This window comes from Martes martes (assembly GCF_963455335.1).
Source record: "Martes martes genome assembly, chromosome: 9".
Taxonomy (NCBI): domain Eukaryota; kingdom Metazoa; phylum Chordata; class Mammalia; order Carnivora; family Mustelidae; genus Martes; species Martes martes.
Genome location: NC_137896.1, coordinates 9674650 through 9695316, shown reverse-complemented (window position 1 = coordinate 9695316; position 20667 = coordinate 9674650). Strand labels below are relative to the sequence as shown.

Genomic DNA, 20667 nt, shown 5'->3' with positions numbered 1-20667 from the left:
TCCCTGGTCTCCACCACTCCCTACTGCATCCCACCAAGCCACTCTACTCCTCCACAGGACCTCCCTGGCCTCCATAGGCAACAGATTTTTGCGACACAGAGTTATGGTAAAATGTCCAGTAGAAAGGAAAAAGAACCCTGAAACACAATTGAATACAGAACATGACTGTAACAACATAAAAAATGCTCTCAGAAGAAACTAAAAAATAATATAAACAGCTTCGATTTCTGCAACAATGTTTACTTTTTTCTCCTTCATGCTCTGACAAACGATTTGTGAAGTCTCAAAGCCGGGGCAGACAATAAGCTTTGCCACGTCGAACTGCAAAAACCCAACTACAAACCCTGCCTCAAGTACCCAGGAATGAGCTCAAAGCGGCTGCTTCTTTTCAAAGCCTCGTGAGAACCGAGCCAGCTCCATACTCGGGGCCCGTGCACATGACAGGTCTCGGCCACCGCATACTGGATCATTCTAAGATTCCTCTGGATCTTTGGGCATCTTTCCCTGTCCGCATCCCAGCCCTGCCGGCACAAGTTAGCCAATCTCTCAGCTCCTGCCACCTCCCCCCTACAAAATGGGCTTCATGGCACCAGCTATCACCAAAGACCACTGTGAAGATTCTACGAGCTTTTAAGTGCTGAGATTTCGGCACTGAGACCCACAGAATCACCGCTCCAGAGGCAAGAGCCACTGGGATACTCTCTTCTGGTTGAAAGGAGAGGTGAACGGGCGCCTGGATGGCTCAGTGGGTTAAAGCCTCTGCCTTTGGCTCAGGTCATGATCTCAGGACCCTGGGATTAAGTCCTGCATCGGGCTCTCTGCTCAGCGGGGAGCCTGCTTCCTCCTCTCTCTCTGCCTGCCTCTCTGTTTACTTGTGATCTCTGTCTGTCAAATAAATAAACAAAATCTTTAAAAAAACAGAAAGGAGAGGTGAGGAAAAGAAAAAGAGGACACTGCGTACAGTAAACCCACTCCAACGGCATCTACCCTCCTTAGGACCAAAACATTTATGCATTTTGAATGTTCTGAACAAAGCTGTAGGCTACTTGTTAGCTGTATTATTTTTTAATTTCCTGTGAGACCACAAAACCTTCCACCAGTAAATAGAAGCAGAGAGAAACTTACATGGGCTCTGTCTCTGGGCCCTTGGGTCCTCTCGGAGCCCCTGATGACCCCTGTGAGTCCTGCATTTTCTTGCTGGGCACCTTGCCCCAGGCCAAAGGTCACGTACATACACTTTGCAGAGGCCGACCCTGCCCGAAGCCCAACTTACAGCACTCGATGGGGTTAGACGCTGTCTGCAGGGAGACGATCCTGCCGCTGGACTCTGGAATGTGCACTCGGAACACCAGCCGCACCCGTGTGTTCTTCCTGCCGATGTCCGTCTCGCCTTTGCGCAGCTCGATGTCGGCGTTCCGAAGCTTCAGGATCCCTGCGCAATCAATGCTGTGGGGAGGTGGAGAACCCCGGTTAGAACTGAGCATCTCAGGGAAAAAGGAAAGATCGCCCACAAAACCACCTTACTCAGTTAACCAAAATCATTCTACCGCCAGCTACGGCAGTGGGGGGAGGCGGAGAGGATCGCAATCCACAGTAAACACTTCCATCAGGAACTGATGCCCAGCTGGAGGTCAGACGCGTGCAAAGTCAGGAGAGAAACCCCCAGTGGAAATTACTTCTCTAGGGAGGTTTTTTATCATGCCAACTTTTCTACTCCCAAAAGTATCTAAAAAGCTCAAATATGCAACGGGTAAAATTGATTATAGACGGCTCAGTAGGTAAGAGGGATGTATCACAGTAACTATCTGTAATCTGATAAATGTACTGTGGTCACTGAAGAACGCATTCTTGTTCTGAGAAAATGCACACTCAGGCATCTAAAAGTAAAAAAAAAAAAAAAAAGTCACTCTGTCTGCAGCTAAGTCTCAAACAGCTCAGGAAAGAGCAAAGAGTGAAGGGAGCAATGATGTGAGTGTGGGGCAAGTTCACGATCGGCAGACCTGAGTGAACAGTAGTCGGGAGTTCTTTGTAAGATTCTCGTGGTTTGGAAGTTTGAGATTATTTTCTAATATGGAGTTTGTTTTAACTCCAATACATGGGTGCAACGTCTCCCAAACTTTAGCTATAGGCCTATTGCTTGGTGAATGTTGACCTTTCTGCATCATTATTTAATCATTTTTAATGCCAAATAAATGTTGAAATGTACATAAATTAAACCTCATCCCAAGTAACATAATCCACAGATGCACTGGCATTCTTCCTCCTGACACTCATGACAAGGACTTAGGTAGAGAACTTTGAAAGTAGAAACTTTCTCAACAAATCTCGAAGGGTCCATCACAGAGTGGGAACCACCATCCATGGTTCCTTCTGCCAACTCGAGAGTCCCCTGACCCAACTCCCTACCACTCGGCCCCACTCGCTTCCCCATAAAGACCCACCACCCTTTGTCCCCAGCCCTTACGTCGCCCTCATGTTGTTTTTTGGCTCTAGAGGGATCTCCAGGACTTTGGTGTTGCCCACGATCTTCTCGTAGCTGGTGGTAGTGACGGTTTTGCCGGTGATTCGGTGCACCTGGTAGAAGGCGTGGGGCTTAAGGATCCGCTCATCAGCTGTCCCAATGAAGATCTGAAGCCCCAGGGGCTTGTTTTCCATGTAGCCATGGAGCTGTGGGCGAGAACACAAAATCAAATTATTGTAACACCTTTAGTACGCAGGGTGCTGGTGGGTGTCGTCCCACAAAGATCTGAGAAGTTCCCAGGTGGCAGAAAGAGCACAGGATTGCTGCACCATCTGGAGGAATGAAGAACTAGAAGAGACCTTGACGTCCAACCAGAAGGGCTGCTTCAATAAAATACAGACATCCTCTCTAAAACGGAATATTAAACAACCACGAGGAAGAACGTAGGAGATCAGAATTGCATTTATGAGGAAACCGCCAGAAACTGCCAGTGCTCAGTGTTGTCGGGAGGGGTACGGGGAGAGTGTCACATGGTGGTGAGGACAGAAAATAATTGGGAAAGATAAACCAGAGCTCTTGACAGTGGTTGCCTGGGAAGATCAGAAGGAACTTACACTTTTTATATGAATAGATTCCAACTAACACGTTATATTTTTTCATTTAAAAAAAGAAAGAAAGAGCTAGGCAAAAGTACCATCATCTGAGTCCAAAGAAAATTAAAGACTGGAGGAAAATGTGTGCAACAAAGAACAGGCAAAGGATTAGTACCTAGAATATATAAAGAATGCCTATAAAATTCCCAGCCATCCTATTTAAAATTGAGTCTTTCCCCCAGTGGGTAGGACTACGTCCTCCCTTCTTCTCTAGCTCCTTTTCCTTCTCTTAATATTATTATATATTTCCTCAATTCCTTTTGGTTACATCTTTCTTTCTTTCTTTCTTATTCTTCCTCTTCTTTTTTCTTTCTTTCTTGCTTTTTTTTTTTTTTTTGCAAAAGAGAGTGTGGGTGTGGGTGTGTGTGTACACATGCATGTGAGAGGGAGAGGAGGGGCAGAGGGAGGGGGAGAGAGAGAATCTTAAGCAGGTTCCATGCCCAGCACGGAGCCCAAGACGGGGCTCCATCTCACAACCCTGAGATCATGACCTGAGCCAAAATCAAGAGTTGGACACTTAACCGACCGAAACACCCAGGTGCCCCAGGTCTTTCTCCTACAACTAGACCATCACCTCTTTGAGGGCAGGCATGTTTGTTTATTTTACTTGCCACAACATCCTTAGCCTAGAATACTGCTTGGTGCATTGTGGGCATGCTGGTACATGTTTGCTGAATGCATTAACAAAATTATCCAACAGAAAAATGCACAAGAAATGTCAACAGGCAAGTCACAGAAAAACAAATGACCATTAGTGTGGAAAAGATGTTCAATCTGACTTATAAACAGTAAAATGCAAATTACATAAAGATGGGAAACCATTTTTCACCTGTTCAATTGGCATGCATGTCGGTATTTGATAAAATCACATGCTTTAGTGACTTCGGGCACAGAGGCATGCTCACACAGTTCACAGGAACGTACCCTGGTATAACTGTTTTGTTCATTTTTTTTTTAGAGACTTTATTTATTTGTTTGACAGAGAGATAGAGAGAACTCAAGTAGGCAGAGCAGCAGGCAGAGGGAGAGGGAGAAGCAGGCTCTCGGTCTAGCCTGGAGCCTGATATGGGGCTCGATCCCAGGACTTTGGGATCATGACCTGAGCCAAAGGCAGCTGCTTAACGACTGAGCCACCCAGGCGCCCCTGTTCATATTTTTTTAAAGATTTTATTTTTGAGTGATCTATATCCAGCATGGGGCTGGAACTCACAATCCCGAGATCAAGAGTTGCGCACTCTGCCAACCAAGTCAGCCAGGCGACCCTTAAACAGAATTGTATAGCAGCTCTTAAAACTAAAAAATACATATTCCCTCTGACCTGGTAATTCCATTCCTCACTATGTATCCTAAAAGAAATACTGTGCATTCAGGAAACATACACAAAAATATTTACTAAAACAAATGGAATAATAAACAATTACAGCAATAGGCTTCTGAGTGATATGAAATGTCCAGGCTATGAAATACCACATCAATTAAAAAACAAACAGGGTGCCTGGGTGGCTCAGTGGGTTAAAGCCTCTGCCTTCGGCTCAGGTCATGATCCCAGGGTCCTGGGATCGAGCCCCACATCGGGCTCTCTGCTCAGCGGGGAGCCTGCTTCCTCCTCTCTCTCTGCCTGCCTCTCTGCCTCCTGTGATCTCTGTCTGTCAAATAAATAAATAAAATCTTTAAAACAAAACAAAACAAAAACAAAAAAAAGTAGAGATCAATGAATTGACCCAGAAAGATCTAAGACTCACTACTGGAAGAGAAGACAACTTGCAGAAAAACATGTATTGCATGATACGACTCATTTTTTTTAATGCTGGATGTTTGGGATCTCCCCATTGATAGATATAAATACAACAGGAAAAGATGGAGAAGGGCACACTCCACGGTCACGTCTAGGGATGGAGGAGGAGGTCAAGGTTAAGAAGGTGCTCACAGAAGACTCCTCCCACTTGATTCACAACGAATGAAGGATCGATGCCTAGACACTTGTGAGATATAACACTGATTTAATATCTATAATAACAAAAGAAAGACAGGACCAGGCTGAGACTTTGAAGACGGTGTCCTGTCTCGCCACTCCCCAGCTGAGAAACACTGTTCCTTCCTCAGCAAATTGCAAGGGGCTATGACAGGTGACAGCTCCCTAAATCCTACCCTTCTCTGCGAGTCTCCAGAACTAGGATCTCCAGCCAACTGCCAGAAAGCAAAGGCGCTCCGGCCATGGAGGATGACACAGGGTCTGGAAACTCTGCGGGCCCCCACCACCGGTACAAAAACTAAAGAAAAGGGAAAATCAAGTTTCTCAGACACACTGGCCACATTTCAAGTGCTCAGAAGCGACAGAGGGCGAGTGGCCAGTGTCACAGATAGCACAGACACAGAACATCTCCAACATCAAATTCCATTAGACAGCACGGGTCTGGAGAGATGCCGTTCTCTCTACCCTTCCGAAAACCCTGCGGAGACAGGCACAGAGTGGAGCCCAGCATGGCGACACCTTTTTTTTTTTTTTTTAAGATTTTATTTATTTATTTGACAGAGAGAGATCACAAGTAGGCAGAGAGGCAGGCAGAGAGAGAGGAGGAAGCAGGCTCCCTGCTGAGCAGAGAGCCCGATGCGGGACTCGATCCCAGGACCCTGAGATCATGACCTGAGCCGAAGGCAGAGGCTTAACCCACTGAGCCACCCAGGCAGGCGACACCTTTTTTTTAAAAAACCTGCCAGGCTGACACCCACAGCATTTACATGTCTGGGACACACCCAAGAGACGCCCTGGGGCAAAGACGGAAATCCCAGTCAGAGCCTCTTATCTTTCTCCCCCAGGCAAAGTGAGGAACAGGGCCAGGTTCTCTTGCAAAAATCCAGGGGGGAAGGTCAGAGTCCGGATTTTGTTTGTGCTGGGTTTGCCTGGCATGGGGACCCAAGATAAACAGAAGTCCATCCCTCGCGTCCTGGAAGTCTGGCAGGTGGTAAACAGAGTTATCACACAGTGAAGAGAAAAGTAGGCCGGAGAGATAGTGAGCCGGGATGGTCTCAGGTTCCCTCCTCCGCCCCAGGACGCAAGAGCAGAAATTGCAGCTGGCTAGGCTCACCGTCAACAGCCAGGGGACACCTGAAGACAAAACTTGTCACATCCCGACAGCTCTCCCTGAATCGTCATTTCTGCGTCTTCCCCCCGCAGGCACACCCGCCCCAGCACCGGTGCGCCCTCGCTGGCCTCTTGCTAGCCTTCCACGGAAGAGCCCAATAATGTTTAAAAAAAAAAAAAAAGGGCAAATCAGACTCAGACAACTCAGACAACTATCCGAAGACTTCCTGTGGCCTCAGACTTGGTCCCAGTGTCGCTGAGGCTTCCACCAGCCCAGCAGCTCATTTCTCTCTCCACCCCCATTAGGTCCCTGCCAAGACCAACCAGTCTTCTGTTCCCTGAGCCCACGGAGCTCTCTCCAACCGCAGGGCATTTGCACAGCCCCCTTCTCTGCCTAGAGCGCTCTCCCACTGGTACATTTTGTTTTCAGATACCTTCAGGTCTTTCCCGAACCACACCCAGGGCTGGAGCCAGCTTTTTCAGCCTTGCAAGAGCCACTTGTTGAAGGTTTTAGAAATTTTAAGAGCCAGTTGGTGCCACTTTGGTAACCTGAAGTCAGCCACAGTGGGGATATTTATACCACAAAAATTAGCAAATGCTACACATCGGGGCTCTCTCCCCCCACCCAGAGAATCAGACAGTCCACATTCTCCAGCACACCCCTGGCATGGTGACTTCATTACCATCTGAAATGTTCTTGCTTCGTTAGTTGTTTGCTTAGCACCTCTCCCTCTGGCCTGAACTCGAGGTCCAGGAACCTTGGTAGCAGGAACCTTGTTGATTTTGTCCCGCGTGCCCAATCACCGCATTGCGTTCACAGTCCCAGGCGACAACAACGCCCAGTGAAGCACATGCTTCCCACAGGCCGAGCACCACGCCCCAGCTCCCTGCAGGACGGGCCCACCGAGGCTTGCAAAGGGCAGGGGACCCGTCCAGCTAACTTGGCTAGGATAGGACTCAGTTAGCAATGTGCAGCCGGGCTCTCGGGCCACCCCGCTCCCCCTGACACACGCTCTGTGACCTGGTGGGCCCACAGCTGTGACCTGGTTGGGTCCACAGCTTCTCTGGGCTCGAAGACTAAGGTCAGAAAGGCAGATCAGGTCCTCCGAGGAAACACGGGTCAGTGTGCCATTGTGAGATGCCCCATGTTCGTCCTGCTCCACAAGGGGTGGGGTGGGGGGGAGTAGGTGGGGCGGGACGGACGGAAAGACAGGCACCGGAAATCAACACAAGTAATAGCGCTGAGAGAGGGACCCACTCCCCGAAGAAGGACCCCTCTGCATTCCAAAGCAGCCCCCCGGAAGCCAGACTGGCCGCTGCCGTGCGAGCGGACGGAGCCCACCTCCCCAGGCGGGCGTCCGTCCCCTCTGCATGGAACAGAGAGGGGTGTGGGATGGTGAGAGAAGAAAGGATTTCACTCTCTGTCAGACAGCTGAATTTCGACCCTGGCTCTGCCATTTACAAGCTGTGATTCTGGAGCGGGGACTCCACCCTCCTGGGTTTCAAATGCTCCCGTGAAACAGGGGTGTCACCTCCTACTCCCCGGGGCTCTTTTAATAAGACCTTCGGTGGGGCCCCAAAGGAGAGCTCCCAGTAAGTGCCGGTGAGCAGAGGCTTTTCCTGGTCATCTGCAGATGACATGAATCAGAACACGAAGGTGACGCTACAGAACTGAATGGAAAGGTGCGGAATGAATGTGAAAGACTAGCAAAGTGAAAAACGACCCGAAACAGGCTTGTGGGAGGTAAACCCGGCACTAATTCCAGTCTTCTCTGTGGGCTGGCGGACAGCCACTCGCCACGGAGGGCTGGAAGGAGGCGGGGCCCAGCGAAGAGACCTCACCATTTTGCAAGAAAAGCAAAGAACACTTCCCCTCCGCCCTCCCTGCCCCGAGAAGGTAGTAGAAGGGGCCCAGAGCCCTGACTGCGTGGCGTGCTCACTCTGGAGAGCCTCGCCAGGCAGCCGGAGATGTGGTAAGGAGACCGTGGAGCCATTTCCTTGATTCTCCAAAAGCCGAGTGATTTGGGTCTTATGAAAAGAAATCCGGGTCCCAGGATGGCCTCATCGGCCCCTGAGGTCCCGTGTGCCCTGCCATCCCCATTTTAGGGAGACTTCGGTCACGAGGCCTTCTTCTAGGATCCTCCAAAGGTAACGTCTCACCAGGGGCCTGGGGTAAGCAAAGTCACCTTCCCACCTTAGCAGACACCTGCTGCAAACCTAGAGAAGTTCAAGGTCAGCTGGTCTCCCAGGCACGAGAGGGTCCGTGCAGCCAAGGTGAGAGCAAAAGTTCTGCTTCTTGTCCTTGGCCAGGCGGCTGACAGGGTTCCAGGAAGAAGGGGGGTTTCTAGCGCACACTGAGGCTTGATACCCAAGTGGGCAGTGGCAGGCTGAGTTAATGTGCACGGCGGGACAGCAGGGTTACTCCTTTTTTGGAGGAGAAAGCTGAGGCTCAGGAGGACCCCCCCCAGCTTCAAAGCCCCCCAGGATGGAACCCCAAGGACGTGGCCTTTTTGGCTGCCTCTGGGTCACCCCTGCCTCGGAGAAGGGCCACCTTTCCTGGCATCTGGAGGAGACACCTTAAGACAGGCAAGAGCATCCTGCCAGCTCGGCAAACAGAACCCAGAGGTGAACATGGTCTTCACGCCCTAGAGACCCAGGGTTTCTCCGGGAAGGCTCATCAGAAGCCCCATCCCCAGACTCCGGCTCCGCCCACTTGCAGTCTAACCGCTTTGCTGTGCAGATAAAAGGAGCGCCGACCTTTGCTGGTATTAACTGTGTAACAAGACAAAGGAAAAGTAAGCAAAGTTTCATTCACTGTAGAACAAATAGACGGCGCCCCAAAAAAGTATAAATTATAAAGAAAATACTCTCTCAAAATAAGCGAGCATTTCAGTGTATTCCTTCCAGACTTTCCTTCTAAGCACACACATATTTGGGATTCTAGTTTACATAGTGTTTCCACTTAACAATACAGTGCGGCCATTTCCCCTTGTCACTGAACCTTGTTTCATGAGACAATCTCTGATGTCAAGGACAGCATCCAGGGCTCAGACTAGTGAGGCCAGTATGGTGCCTGGGCACCTGACACGGGATTTAAGCAGGCGCTGGTTCTCGGGATCATCCAAATGCGAGGCAGGCACCGCGGAGTGAGTGAGCGCTGCCTTACGCTCTGCCCCCATCCCTGCCTCTCTGGCCTCCTGCTGGCTCCTAGCCCTGGCATTCCCATCTTCCGTACGGGTCCAGATTTAACCCCTACAGTGGGGCACTTAAGTTGTTCAAACCTCCCCCCATGAGAAACACCGCAAGGAGAACTCATAAATGACATTTCCTTAAAAATGATTTTTCTATCAACTCTGCTCAGAGCTTTTTAAATACTCTCAGATGGACGAGACTGCCACCGAGGCCAAAATGTGCGACTGATTTTCACTGTGGTGACCGGCCAAAGAAACTGTTTCGAATTTTACTAAAATCAAACTTTAACAATGTTAAGTAGCATTTTTTTGTTGTTGTTGAATTTGGAATATTAGGAAATTGGTATCGTCCTCAAAGACTTCACTCTGAAAGAAAGAAAAGCCCGTAAGGGTGTTTCCTTGTGATTCCCAACAGCCACATTGCATGTGGGGGGGAAGATTCCTACAAATACGCACAGATCCCAAATTCTGCCTTTATCTCTGGATGCAAAACCTGCAGAACATACCTGCCAGCCCAGCCCCCCAACACACAGACACACACACACACACAGACACACACACACGCACAGACACACACACATGCACAGACTCATACAGACACATCCACAAACACACACAGACTCACACACACAGATACATATACAGACACACACATATGCAGAGACACATGCACAAATACACACAAGCATACAGACACATGCACACAGAGATACATATACACACACATATGCACACACACACAGAGACACATGCACAAATACACACAAGCATACACACATACAGATACACACAGACTCACATACACATGCACACACACAGACACATGCACAAACACACACAAGCATACAGAAACACGTACACGTACAGACTCACATACACACACACACACAGACATGCACAAACATACACAGACTCACACACACAGAGACACAGGCACAAACACAGAGAAGCATACAGACACATGTAACACAGACACACATACAGATACACACACAGACTCACACAGATACATACAGACACACACACTCACACACAGACTCTCACACACAGACACACACACCAGGAAAACTAGACCATGATTTACTCTCACCTCAGGCATCCCAATAAGCATTACATAACCATCTAGTGAGCACACATTAATAATTTCACTAGAAATCCTAATTCTCAAAACTCCCTCTGCCTCACCTGCATACTGATTCCATCTCCAAGTCCTGCCAATTCCATTTCCCAAAGCCCACTCAGCCCCACACCCTCCCTCCCTCCATTGCCTCCCCACTCATCCAAAGTACCACCCTCCCCTCCAGCCCTCACTCCCCACTCCCACCCTGCAGCCAGGATGACCTTTGAAATGGGTCGGCCATCCCTCCCTCCCAGTCCCTCTGGCTGCAGTGCCAAGCATGGCCTGGCCCCGCCCCAGTGTGCACCCCTGCCCACCCTCCTTTACGTTACAGCAGCCACTCATCACTACCTGCCGTCGCACGATATATTTACTTGCTGGTTTCTGCCTCCTGACCCACCTGTCTTGGTCACCGAGGCATCCATAGTGCCCACGGGGCCATGCGGTGCTCGATGCGTGAGCAATATTCGAAGGAAGGAGAGCCCAACGGGAGAGGCTTGAGCGGCTGCAATCCCCGCACAGCCTCCCCTTCCCCTCTGCTGCCCACACAGCCTCCTCTCCAGCTCAAACCATCTTCCTGCCCCAGAGCGACCGTTGCGTCCTGCTCAGCATGGACAGGACTCGGCTAGTTGCACGGCTGGTCCCTGGGCCGCCCTGTCCCAAACAGAGGTGACAGCATCCCCAGGGTGTGATAAGAAAGGAGCGCCAAGTCTGCTTTCCACCCCCTCCTGCACGCCCCCCGCTGGACCTGTCTTAGGCAGCGGGAGCCCCCGGGGCCAGCAAACTGCAGAGGCCCATGGAGAGGGCCACGTTTTGAAATCACATGGTGAGCCCGAGAAGGGGAAGACATTCTGCACAGGCTTGAAAACAAAACAAGACAGTCTCTCTCAGGATTCTAAATTAAGAATCAAGTCATTCTATATTTCTCACATCACTGGAAATTAAAAACAGACCCATCTACCGCACAGCAAGCACGCTGCCTGAAGAGAGGCCTGATGGCCTGGAACACGCTAAATTTGTTTCCAATTACCATGTCCACATTGGAAACCCCGAGGAAGCCATAGAGAGATCAGAGGCGAGGCGCGATAGTGGCCGGGATTCCGGACCAAACGTATGTCTACCCCCAGCACCTCCAGGGGTCTCTGAGCAAAGGCACCGGACCCTTTGGCCCCATCCCCTCTCAAAGGCTAGAGACACCTGCTTTCCCTCCTTGGGTCCCTTCCCTCTCATCTGGTCTGCCCGGCCCCTGGTCCGCTCGACACAACCGTCAGCTGGGCCGTGGCTCCCCACCAGCCCCCCATCCCGACCAACTATCTCTCTGGGCCAAGGAGTGACTGAGTCATAGAGGAGATGAGTCTGGAAGGCCTGGATGAAAATATGCAAGCCTTCTTTGAGTCAACCTTTGGATGGAGTTCCGCGTTTTTCTGTTTTTTTTGTTTTTTTAAGAAGCCAAACAAGAACTTTTCAGGTCTTCTTTCTGTGCTACTGCTTGAGTGGGGCCGCTGCACTGCAGAGGGCTGTGAGTCCTGGGGCCAGGCTGTCTGGGGTCACGTCCCAGCACTGGCACTTCCTCTGTCATGGGAAACAGACTTCTCCGGGTCTCAGCATCTTCATCTGTCAGGGGGGCTAAGGGCGCGACACCCCTCCCTGGGCTGCTGGCAGGATCACGTGAGTTACATCTAAGGCCTGCAGCAAGATTTCAATAAACACCCATTTTATTAATATTTTTCCACCAATAATAGCTGGGTGACTGTTGGTAAATTCCTCTTTTCTAGTTTCAGTTCTTGGAAAAAAATCATCTCAGAGGTTGTCTCTCAGCTCTAAAGTGTAATGATCCTCAGCTATGTTTAGAATAAAATCCAAATGCCTCGCCACCGCCTACAAAACCCTGCCTGATCTGGCTGGCCTTTGCCCAGGTCACCAACTTCATGTCCCCAACTCTGGTCCAGCCACATGAACCTCCTTGATGCTCCTTAAACAGGCTGAGTGTGCTCCTACCTCAAGGCCTTTGCACTTGCTGTTCCCTCAGCCTAGAACACCACCACACCTCCCCTCCCACCACCACCATCACCCCCTCTCCCCCTGCCAAGATCTTCCCATGGCTGGTTCTGCCCAATTCTTCAAGTCTCAGCCTAAATCCAAGGCCTTCTCAGAGCAGCCTGGCTACAGCCAAGCCCCAGCCCTCACCCCACTGTCGTTCCATCATAGCTTCCTGTTGATTTCCTTGCTGGCAGTGATAAGTGTCACCTCATGCTTCTGCTTATTGTCTGGCCCCACCCCCCCAGCCGCTAGAATGAAAGGTTGTTCATTGCTGTGGCCCAGCCCCTTGAGCAGTGCCTGGCATATAGTAGACATTCAATAAATATTTGCTGAGTAAATAACTGAATAGATTGATTCTCAGGTTCCTATGTGGCTCAACATATTGCCAGGTGATTCATCCTCCAGTGACCCTGAAAGAGGAGGCTTATTCATGTCTGGAAGAGAATCTCCACGTTTGGAGTCTGCCTAAATTCACTACCGTTTGAGCCAGTCTGCAGGAATGTGTCTCACCGTGAAAGAGACATACTATACCAGGCCAAGTCCACTGGAAGTCAAAGAGGAGACAAACTCGGGCTGGAAAAATGAAGTTTACAATCTCTTCTCCAGGCAGCGTTCAGGGATCAACCCAGGGAGAGACTGAGTCGAAAGTGCAGTGACTTGGCAGCCCCGTAGAGATGATGAGGGAAGAGTGAGGTCCAGGCAGTGGCCCCTGCCACCTAAGTGTTCACCCAAAGACCAAACAAAAAGGGACAGCATACTTCAAAAAGGTTTCTCCAGGAGTCTCTCATTCCAGGGTCCAGCCTGGTATTGAGGAATAGGACCCCTACTCCCTGTGGGGGACCTGGGCCCTGGGAGAAGGAGGAAGAGATTGGAGTCCCCTTGCAGGGGGCAACTGGGGACCCAAGGCAGCTCATGGCCATTCTGGTCATTCTGTGAACCCATCTGATCCTGACCAGTGGTACCCGACACGGCAGCATGGGAACACCCCGAGGACGCTGGGGCGAGAATCCCACCATGATGGCAGCCCCCAAGAACACTGCGATAAAACCCCTCAGAGAAACTGCAGTTCAGCTCTGCATAAATGTTCCACCAAAGACAGGGACATCAGGGGGAAGCGTCCGCTTTGGCCTCTCCTTCGTCACAGCAGCCAAAAGCGGAGAGAGAGCCCCGGGACGGTGGGGTGGGGAAAGGCAGACTCCAGAAATGCAAGAGAGCCCTCAGAGAGGGGAGGCGTCCCCCAACCGATCACACCCCCGCCCCAGCCCAAAGGCTGCGCAGGTCTCCCTGGATCCAGACCAAGAGCTCTGAGTCACTTTTGCCACCAGGGGGAAAGGGGGAAGGCAGACGTGATGTGTACCTTTCCGTACTCTATTTTGGGATTTTAAGATCCAATTTCTTTCGTTTCAAAGGGTGGGTTTTTGGAGGGGCCCCCGCACAGCTCTGCTGCCCTGAGCGCGGCGAGACAGCGGGGAGACTGCTGCCGGTGACCTGGGGAGAGGCGGGGCTCTTTGGCAGATCAACAAATCACATCATACAGGAACAAGGAGCCCCTTCTTGTGTGCAGCCGCAAGGGGCCCAGCTTTCGTAACACGGTGGGAGACTGTGGGCCGACCCACTCTGACTCATCTTTTTGGAGGCAGCTCCTGCGCCGGCTCATTCATTCGTGCGTTCGGGGGAAGGGATGCAGACTGAGAGCCGTCCTGCTGAACAATGACCACACGCCCCTCTGGCTGAGGAATCAGAGGCCCCTTGGGACAGAGGGCAACATTTGGGATTATCACTGTCCCATAATTTATTTACAATACAGGATAAAAAAAAAAAAGAAAGAAAGAAAAGGAAAAACAGAACAGCAGCCAATGAATCAAGGTTTCTCAGCCTGGGCCGAATGACCAAGGCTGACCATTGATTTGGGAGCCCAGTAATTATCTGACCTATGCATCAGAGGAGGCTGGGTAGCATCTCTGGGCTCCACGCACGAGATGCCAGTAACCTACGCCCTCCCTCCCCGCCCCAGCTGTGATGGCCAAAACGTCTCTGGACATGGTCAAATGTCCCCAAGGGACAAAATCATCCCATTGAGAACCACTCTTCCATGACACGGACACTCGTGGAGAGGGGGCTTTTCCTGCAGGAAACCGGTACTGGAATCCTATCCCTTGTCCGTCAGAGAGTACGCCCGGCAGAACCTCCGCCCTTCACTTTCAACCTTGTCCTCCACCTCCACTGGGTCCCGCGACTACCGCCCGGTATCTAGACCTCAGCACCCACCCCGCTGATTCTCTCCCTGCTTTTCTCTTCCTCTGCTCTCTCCACCTCCCACATCCTAGATAGGCTCTAGAGGCCCCCAGTGGGATCTTTTAAAAGCAAATCAGGTTACATCACTCCTCTTCTTGAAACCCACCGATGGCTTTCCAGTGCATAAAAAAATTAAATTCAAATTCCATGCTCTGCAAAGTCCTGCATGATCAGACCCCTTATTCTCTCCCTAGTCTTCTGTCCTACTGTCCCTTCTCTTGTCCACTGTCTACCACAGGCAGCCACTCAGACCTCTTGATCATTCTTGAAATGCTTGAGCTCTCCTGCCTCAGGGCCTTTGTGCTTACTGTTCCCTTTACCTGGAATGTTCTTCCACTGATTCTCACTTGTCCCATTCCTTATGGTCTTTCAAATACCAACTTAAATGAACTCATCCCTGGAGAGGAACCCCCTAATGACCTCCAACATAACATAAAGTAAACCACCTCCCCAGGCATTCTCTCCTACTACCTCCTTTTTCTCTTCAATCTCTTCACCACAATCTGAAATGATCCTACTGATGGGTTTAACCTGTTCAGTGTCCATTTCCTCACTGGAATGAACACCTCATTTTTCTACTTCACCTGGACTGAGCCTGACACACATTAGGGACATAATAATTAATAAGTGAGTAATCTGTATATTCTAAACATTCCACAATGGGAATATATTACCTTAGTTCATAAGGAAAAAAAACTTAATAAAAAGTAATAGCTGTACCCTATCCAGCATTTGGAGCACTGACTTTATTATTTTTTTTAATTTAGATTTTAGTTAGTTAACATACAGTGCAATATTGGTTTCAGGAGTAGAATTCAGTGATTCATCACTTACATACAACACCCAGTGCTGAGCACTGACTTTAAAAGGCCTCTGGCACCTGCTGTCTCCAGGGCTCCATAGGACGGACGTGCTCTAGATATAAAGCCCAAATGGATGTGGGCATTCGTCTGGGCTTTGTAGATGAGGAAACAAGGCTCAGATTCGCTTATTCTCTTACTGACTATAGAGAAAGTGCCTACAGTGGGCCTTGCACAGTTCTAGATGCCAGAAACCCAGCACAGAAAAAGATAAGATTAGCGGGAGGGAGGCCTTTGGAAAGTTTCTGACTTTTGCACACAGGTTCTTGAAAGAGAATCCCCAAGGTCCCCAGGGACCGCCCATCACAGGAGACCCTCCCTGTCCTCCTCTCTAGTGGCATCCCGTATGGCCCTCTCCCAAAGCCCCATCACATCTATGAATTAAGCATTCACCTCCCTGGACCACAGGCAATAGAAAAACCACATTTAAAAAAAAAATGAAAAACCACATCTCTCAAAACTTTAAAATTCTATTATAAAAATGGTGTTACAGCATCTCTTCTTCAAGGTCATCTGTTGTGATGGAGACCGCTGGCCCTCTCTCTGGTACTCATTTTCCCTGCCTTAGTAACAGTATCCCAATTATCTCTGGTGACAATGAGCCCGGCTGAGATCTACACTTCCCAGCCTCCTTTGCAGAGGAATGTGGTCACATTACTAGGTTGGAGTTAATGAGATGTAAGCAGAAGTGTGGGGAGAATGTGTAGGAACATTCCCAAGAGGAAGCTAACCCAGTTGGAAGCAAGCCCCTTTTGCCCTGTCTTCTTTCTTCCTGGGAATTTAACAGCATGGAACACAGATGTGATGGTGGCATCTCCTGCAATCATTCTGGACCACGAGGGGACCTTGAGCGGAACAGGAAGAGAGAAGGAGCCTGATCCTCATGACTCCTGATGGTTTCAAAGTACTTTAAACCACTCGCCTCTAGACTTAGCACATAAGACAATAAATTTGTGACTGTTTAAGCAACTGTAACTTGAGTCTTCTGTGAGATCCACCTATAAGCCTACCTGAGAGGCCTACTACTCTACCACCATACCATCATCTACCTCCACACCTCCAGCTTCCCCTCACCTACACCTCAGTGGGAGTAAGACAACCATGCTTGCTTAGGTGAGCCTCAATTGAGACAGACAGACAAACAAACCTCAAGGTGCAAACAGCAGATATCTGTATCAGAGCACAGGCCTGCTTTACAGAAAGCTTCACAAAAAATGATGTCTCTTAAGAGCCAGTAGTGAAAGTGAATCAGAAAGAAACTGCCATACACAAAAAGTCAAATGATCCTATAGCTCAGAAATCCGGGGTAATGACACCAAAGTCAGTCTGGGAGACTCCCGGCCCTACCCGGCACAATCTGGGTGAGCGTCTAGGAAGGTATCCCCCAGGGGAGCGGCGGGATGGGGGAAGAGACGGCTGTCTGACGCACACAGCAGGGACAGTGGGGCTAGCTAGAAATAAAATTGCTGCTTACTTTCTGTCTGGTTTCCCAATTGCTTTTTCCTGGTTGAAAGGTGCCAGGCCTGGCAGCTTTCTAAAAATCTAAAATTCAATTCAAGTCAACAAATATTTGTTGAACCCTGTCTATTCACTCTATTCACCCCAAAAAAAAGAAAAAAAAAAAGCCATGCTAGGGAAAATCTGTATAACCGGGGGGAGGGGGGGTACTATAATTAACCCTAATAACAACAACCGTAATGACAGTAGCAGCAGTTAGTACTGTCATGAGTCCTTGCTAAATACTGGGCATTGTTCTAGGTGGTGGCCTCTATCAACTCATCCAATCCTCAGGCCCACCTCATGAGGCAGGTTCCACCATTTTACAGAAGAGGACACTGAGGCACAGAGAGGGCAGGCAATTTGCTCAAGGTCACACAGCCAGGATGGGAGAAGCCAGGGTTCCATCCCTGACGGCCCCAGCTCCAAGGCCCATTCTCTTGCCCACTCTCTGATATGCTGTTCCTACTGTTTTAGAAGGCGGGGCAGGGAAGCACACCCACAGGGGGCCACAACCCTCATTCTCCAGAGATGTTCCTGAGCCTTTATGGAACTATGAGTTCCTGACTCTTTCTCCTTAAAATTTAACACATATATTTAACTACAAAAATTTATTGAGGGGCACCTGGGTGGCTCAGTGGGTTAAGGCCTCTGCCTTCAGCTCGGATCGTGATCCCAGGGTCTTGGGATCAAGCCCCACATCGGGCTCTCTGCTCCATGGAGAGCCTGCTTCCTCTGCTCTCTCTGCCTGCCTCTCTGCCTACTTGTGATCTCTGTCAAATAAATAAATAAAATATTCAAAAAAATTTATTGACACATAATCTTTAGGTCATCGCCATAAACAGGAAACCAGGAGCGCCAGTCAGAAATCAAAGGCGCACATAAATACACAACAAAACAAAGGTTCCAATAAAATAACTATGAATGTTTTCTAAAATGCTGATTAAGTACCATGGAATTCATCCATCCGGGAACCCCGGTTTGCAGAATACTCACTGAAGGACAAAGTATATTACAGGGGGTGCTGGGGTACAGCATAACCAAGTCTGGCTGATCCTGGAGGGGTGGGAAGCCGGTAGATCATCCGGGAACTAGTTAAGAAAGCCACCTGGGTCAGTGCCCAGACCTAGGAGAGGCTCAGCAAACCTTTCTTCGCTCAAGGGGCCAAGAAGCTCTGCTCAAGACTTCACTGCGAGAGGAAAAAACACCACGGCCCTGCCTGGGGGCAAGGAGGGGCCTGTGTGCAGGGAAGGGGGCGGGAAAAGAAAATCCACCAATCTATAAAGTTTGATACATTTTCCTAAAACAAAAAGTGGCGTTTGTTCAGGAGGCTGCCTGCCTGTCTCCCCGCCTGCTTGCCTTGTTCCGGCCGTGTGTGTGCCTGCGGGGTACACAGCAGAGGGCTGGCGGGGGAAAGCCTTGACTGGTAGTGTTCACTAATTTCCAGCGTGTAAATCCTCCCACCGTAGCCGATTTCAAGCTACGGGCATGTTGTCGGTGAACGCGGAGTTGGGAGGAGATGGTAGGTAGCAAGCAGGCCCTTCTATCCCGCTCCGGCCCTGGGTATCAGGACGTAAATGAGCCCGGATGACCGGAAAACGTACTGTGCAGAATTCCTGAAACCTGCACCACCGGCTGCCACGAGCCAGCACCGCCCGGCTTGGGCACAGGCCCGGGAGGGTGGAGGTCTCTGTGCACTTCTGTTTATGTGACTGTCCACCCCAGGATTCCAGGGTCCGCGTCTCACGCTCTTCCCTCCGACTGAGAGCCCGCGCGCCCACGGATGCCCCCACCCCCACCCCCACCCCCCGTGAGAAGAGAAGCTAAGGGTCCTGCTGGGGCCTGTTCCCCCCTCCACGTTGCCCACCCTTGAATCGCTTCTGCCCTTCCTGTCCCCTCTGCCTCCCGCGGTGCCACACACGCCCCTGCCTCCACCAGCCTGGGTTCCCCTGGGGAGGGGATGGGGGGCAGGGCTCCAGGCCGCTGCTCCCCCCCACCCCCGCCGGCCTGCTCTTTGAATCCGATCACACACATCTTCCTGTCTAGACAAGGCCACTGGCTGCCAGGGCCCCGGAGTGAATGAATTCACAGCCCTGCACAGCCTGGCACGGCGGCGCTCCACCGGAGCAGCCCTGGGGGCCGGGGGACCCCGCTCAGACTTGGCTCCGCGCTCGGCTGGTCCGGGAGCCGCGGCGCAGGGCGCGCATCCGCCGGGTGTGAGCGTGCGTGAGCGTGGCATGGCGTGTGGCCTGCCACCCCCCGAGGACCATCCATCATCCTGGCGCTGAAAAGTGGGAAAGCAAACAACAAAAACCCGGCCGGCCTCATTTAATGCGAACCAAACACAAAAGCCGCAGGACAAAGCCTTTCCTCTTTGTGCTTCCCTTTTCCGGCCCAGAAGCAACCAGGGGCCGAGATAAGGGCCGCGTGGGGCCCTCTGGAGGGTTTCAAAGGCTTGGCACCCACCCACCCCAGGCCCACTCCCACCCACTAATGGCCCGGGCAGCGCGGGGCGACAGAGGCTCCGCGCCAGGGACTTGGAAGGGGTTTAAGGCTCGGGCCACAGAGGGGAGGAAGCAGGGCCTGTCAAGGGGCGTGATAAAGCGTCTCCTTATCGGGAGCTTTCCTTTCAACTGTCTCCAGCGAGCTGGCGGCTGGGCCCCCGTCAAGGCCGAGCATGTTCCTTTCATGTCCCCCCGTGGCCCCGGTCATCGGCGTGTGCGCATGCGCACGGAACCAGGTTCGCGGCTTGGGGCCAGAGGCTCGGATGCAACCGTGAACCTCCAAGTCTGGGCCTCCCCTGAGCCATGTGGCATATGCCAGGTCACAGAAGCCACCCAGGCCCTGGTTTTGCCATCAAGAAACCTGAAGAGATTTGGGTATAAGCCAGCCATGAAGGCCCCGGGGGCTTGGGCGTTGGCGGACCCCGGCTCAGGTCCCAGTGGCTGACCTTGCTGGCTGCTGACCTTGGGCAAGTCACTTACTCCCTCCCCCCACCCCCTCCAATGCTTACACACAGATTAAACGGAAAGGGCGCCCATCTATTTCCCGGACTGAGAAGGATGATTGGAGTCATTACAGCGCAGCTTTTAGAACAGAGACGGCACACAGCAGATGCTCAGTAAACGTTCTCTGTCATCTCCGTTGCTATAATTCTTATCGCTGGAAGGAGATTTCGGTGGCCCGTCACATTTGGCGATATGAAATCAAGGACAGACCAGAGAAATCGTTTTGGTCTTACAGGTGACCGTGCTCACCTCTCCCCTTCAGGTTAACGTCCCAGATGGACCCCGTGAACCCCCTGTCCTCTCGAGCATCTTTCAGCCCCAAATGTGAGTCTCATTCATCAGGCCCGGGACCGGGGGCAATCTCCATTCACAGAGGAGATCGGGGGCAGCTCAGTCCATGCTACGCCCCCATCTTCCACATGGACAGGGGCACCAGGTTCCGAAGCATTAGGCTCTCCCACCA

At 51.0% G+C, this 20667-nt stretch overlaps 1 protein-coding gene across 3 annotated transcripts in view; it reads right to left on the bottom strand.

Moving 5' to 3' along the window:
* Positions 1–20667, bottom strand: part of NFATC2 (nuclear factor of activated T cells 2) — a gene marked incomplete at its 5' end in the record, with an annotated part of 149048 nt that overhangs the window by 69404 nt on the left and 58977 nt on the right. For all 3 annotated transcript variants that reach the window (XM_080814442.1, XM_080814443.1, XM_080814441.1), the window contains 2 exons: positions 1274–1446; positions 2465–2667. In XM_080814442.1, the coding sequence (XP_080670568.1) occupies positions 1274–1446; positions 2465–2667 (376 nt within the window). The remainder of the gene's footprint in view (positions 1–1273; positions 1447–2464; positions 2668–20667) is intronic.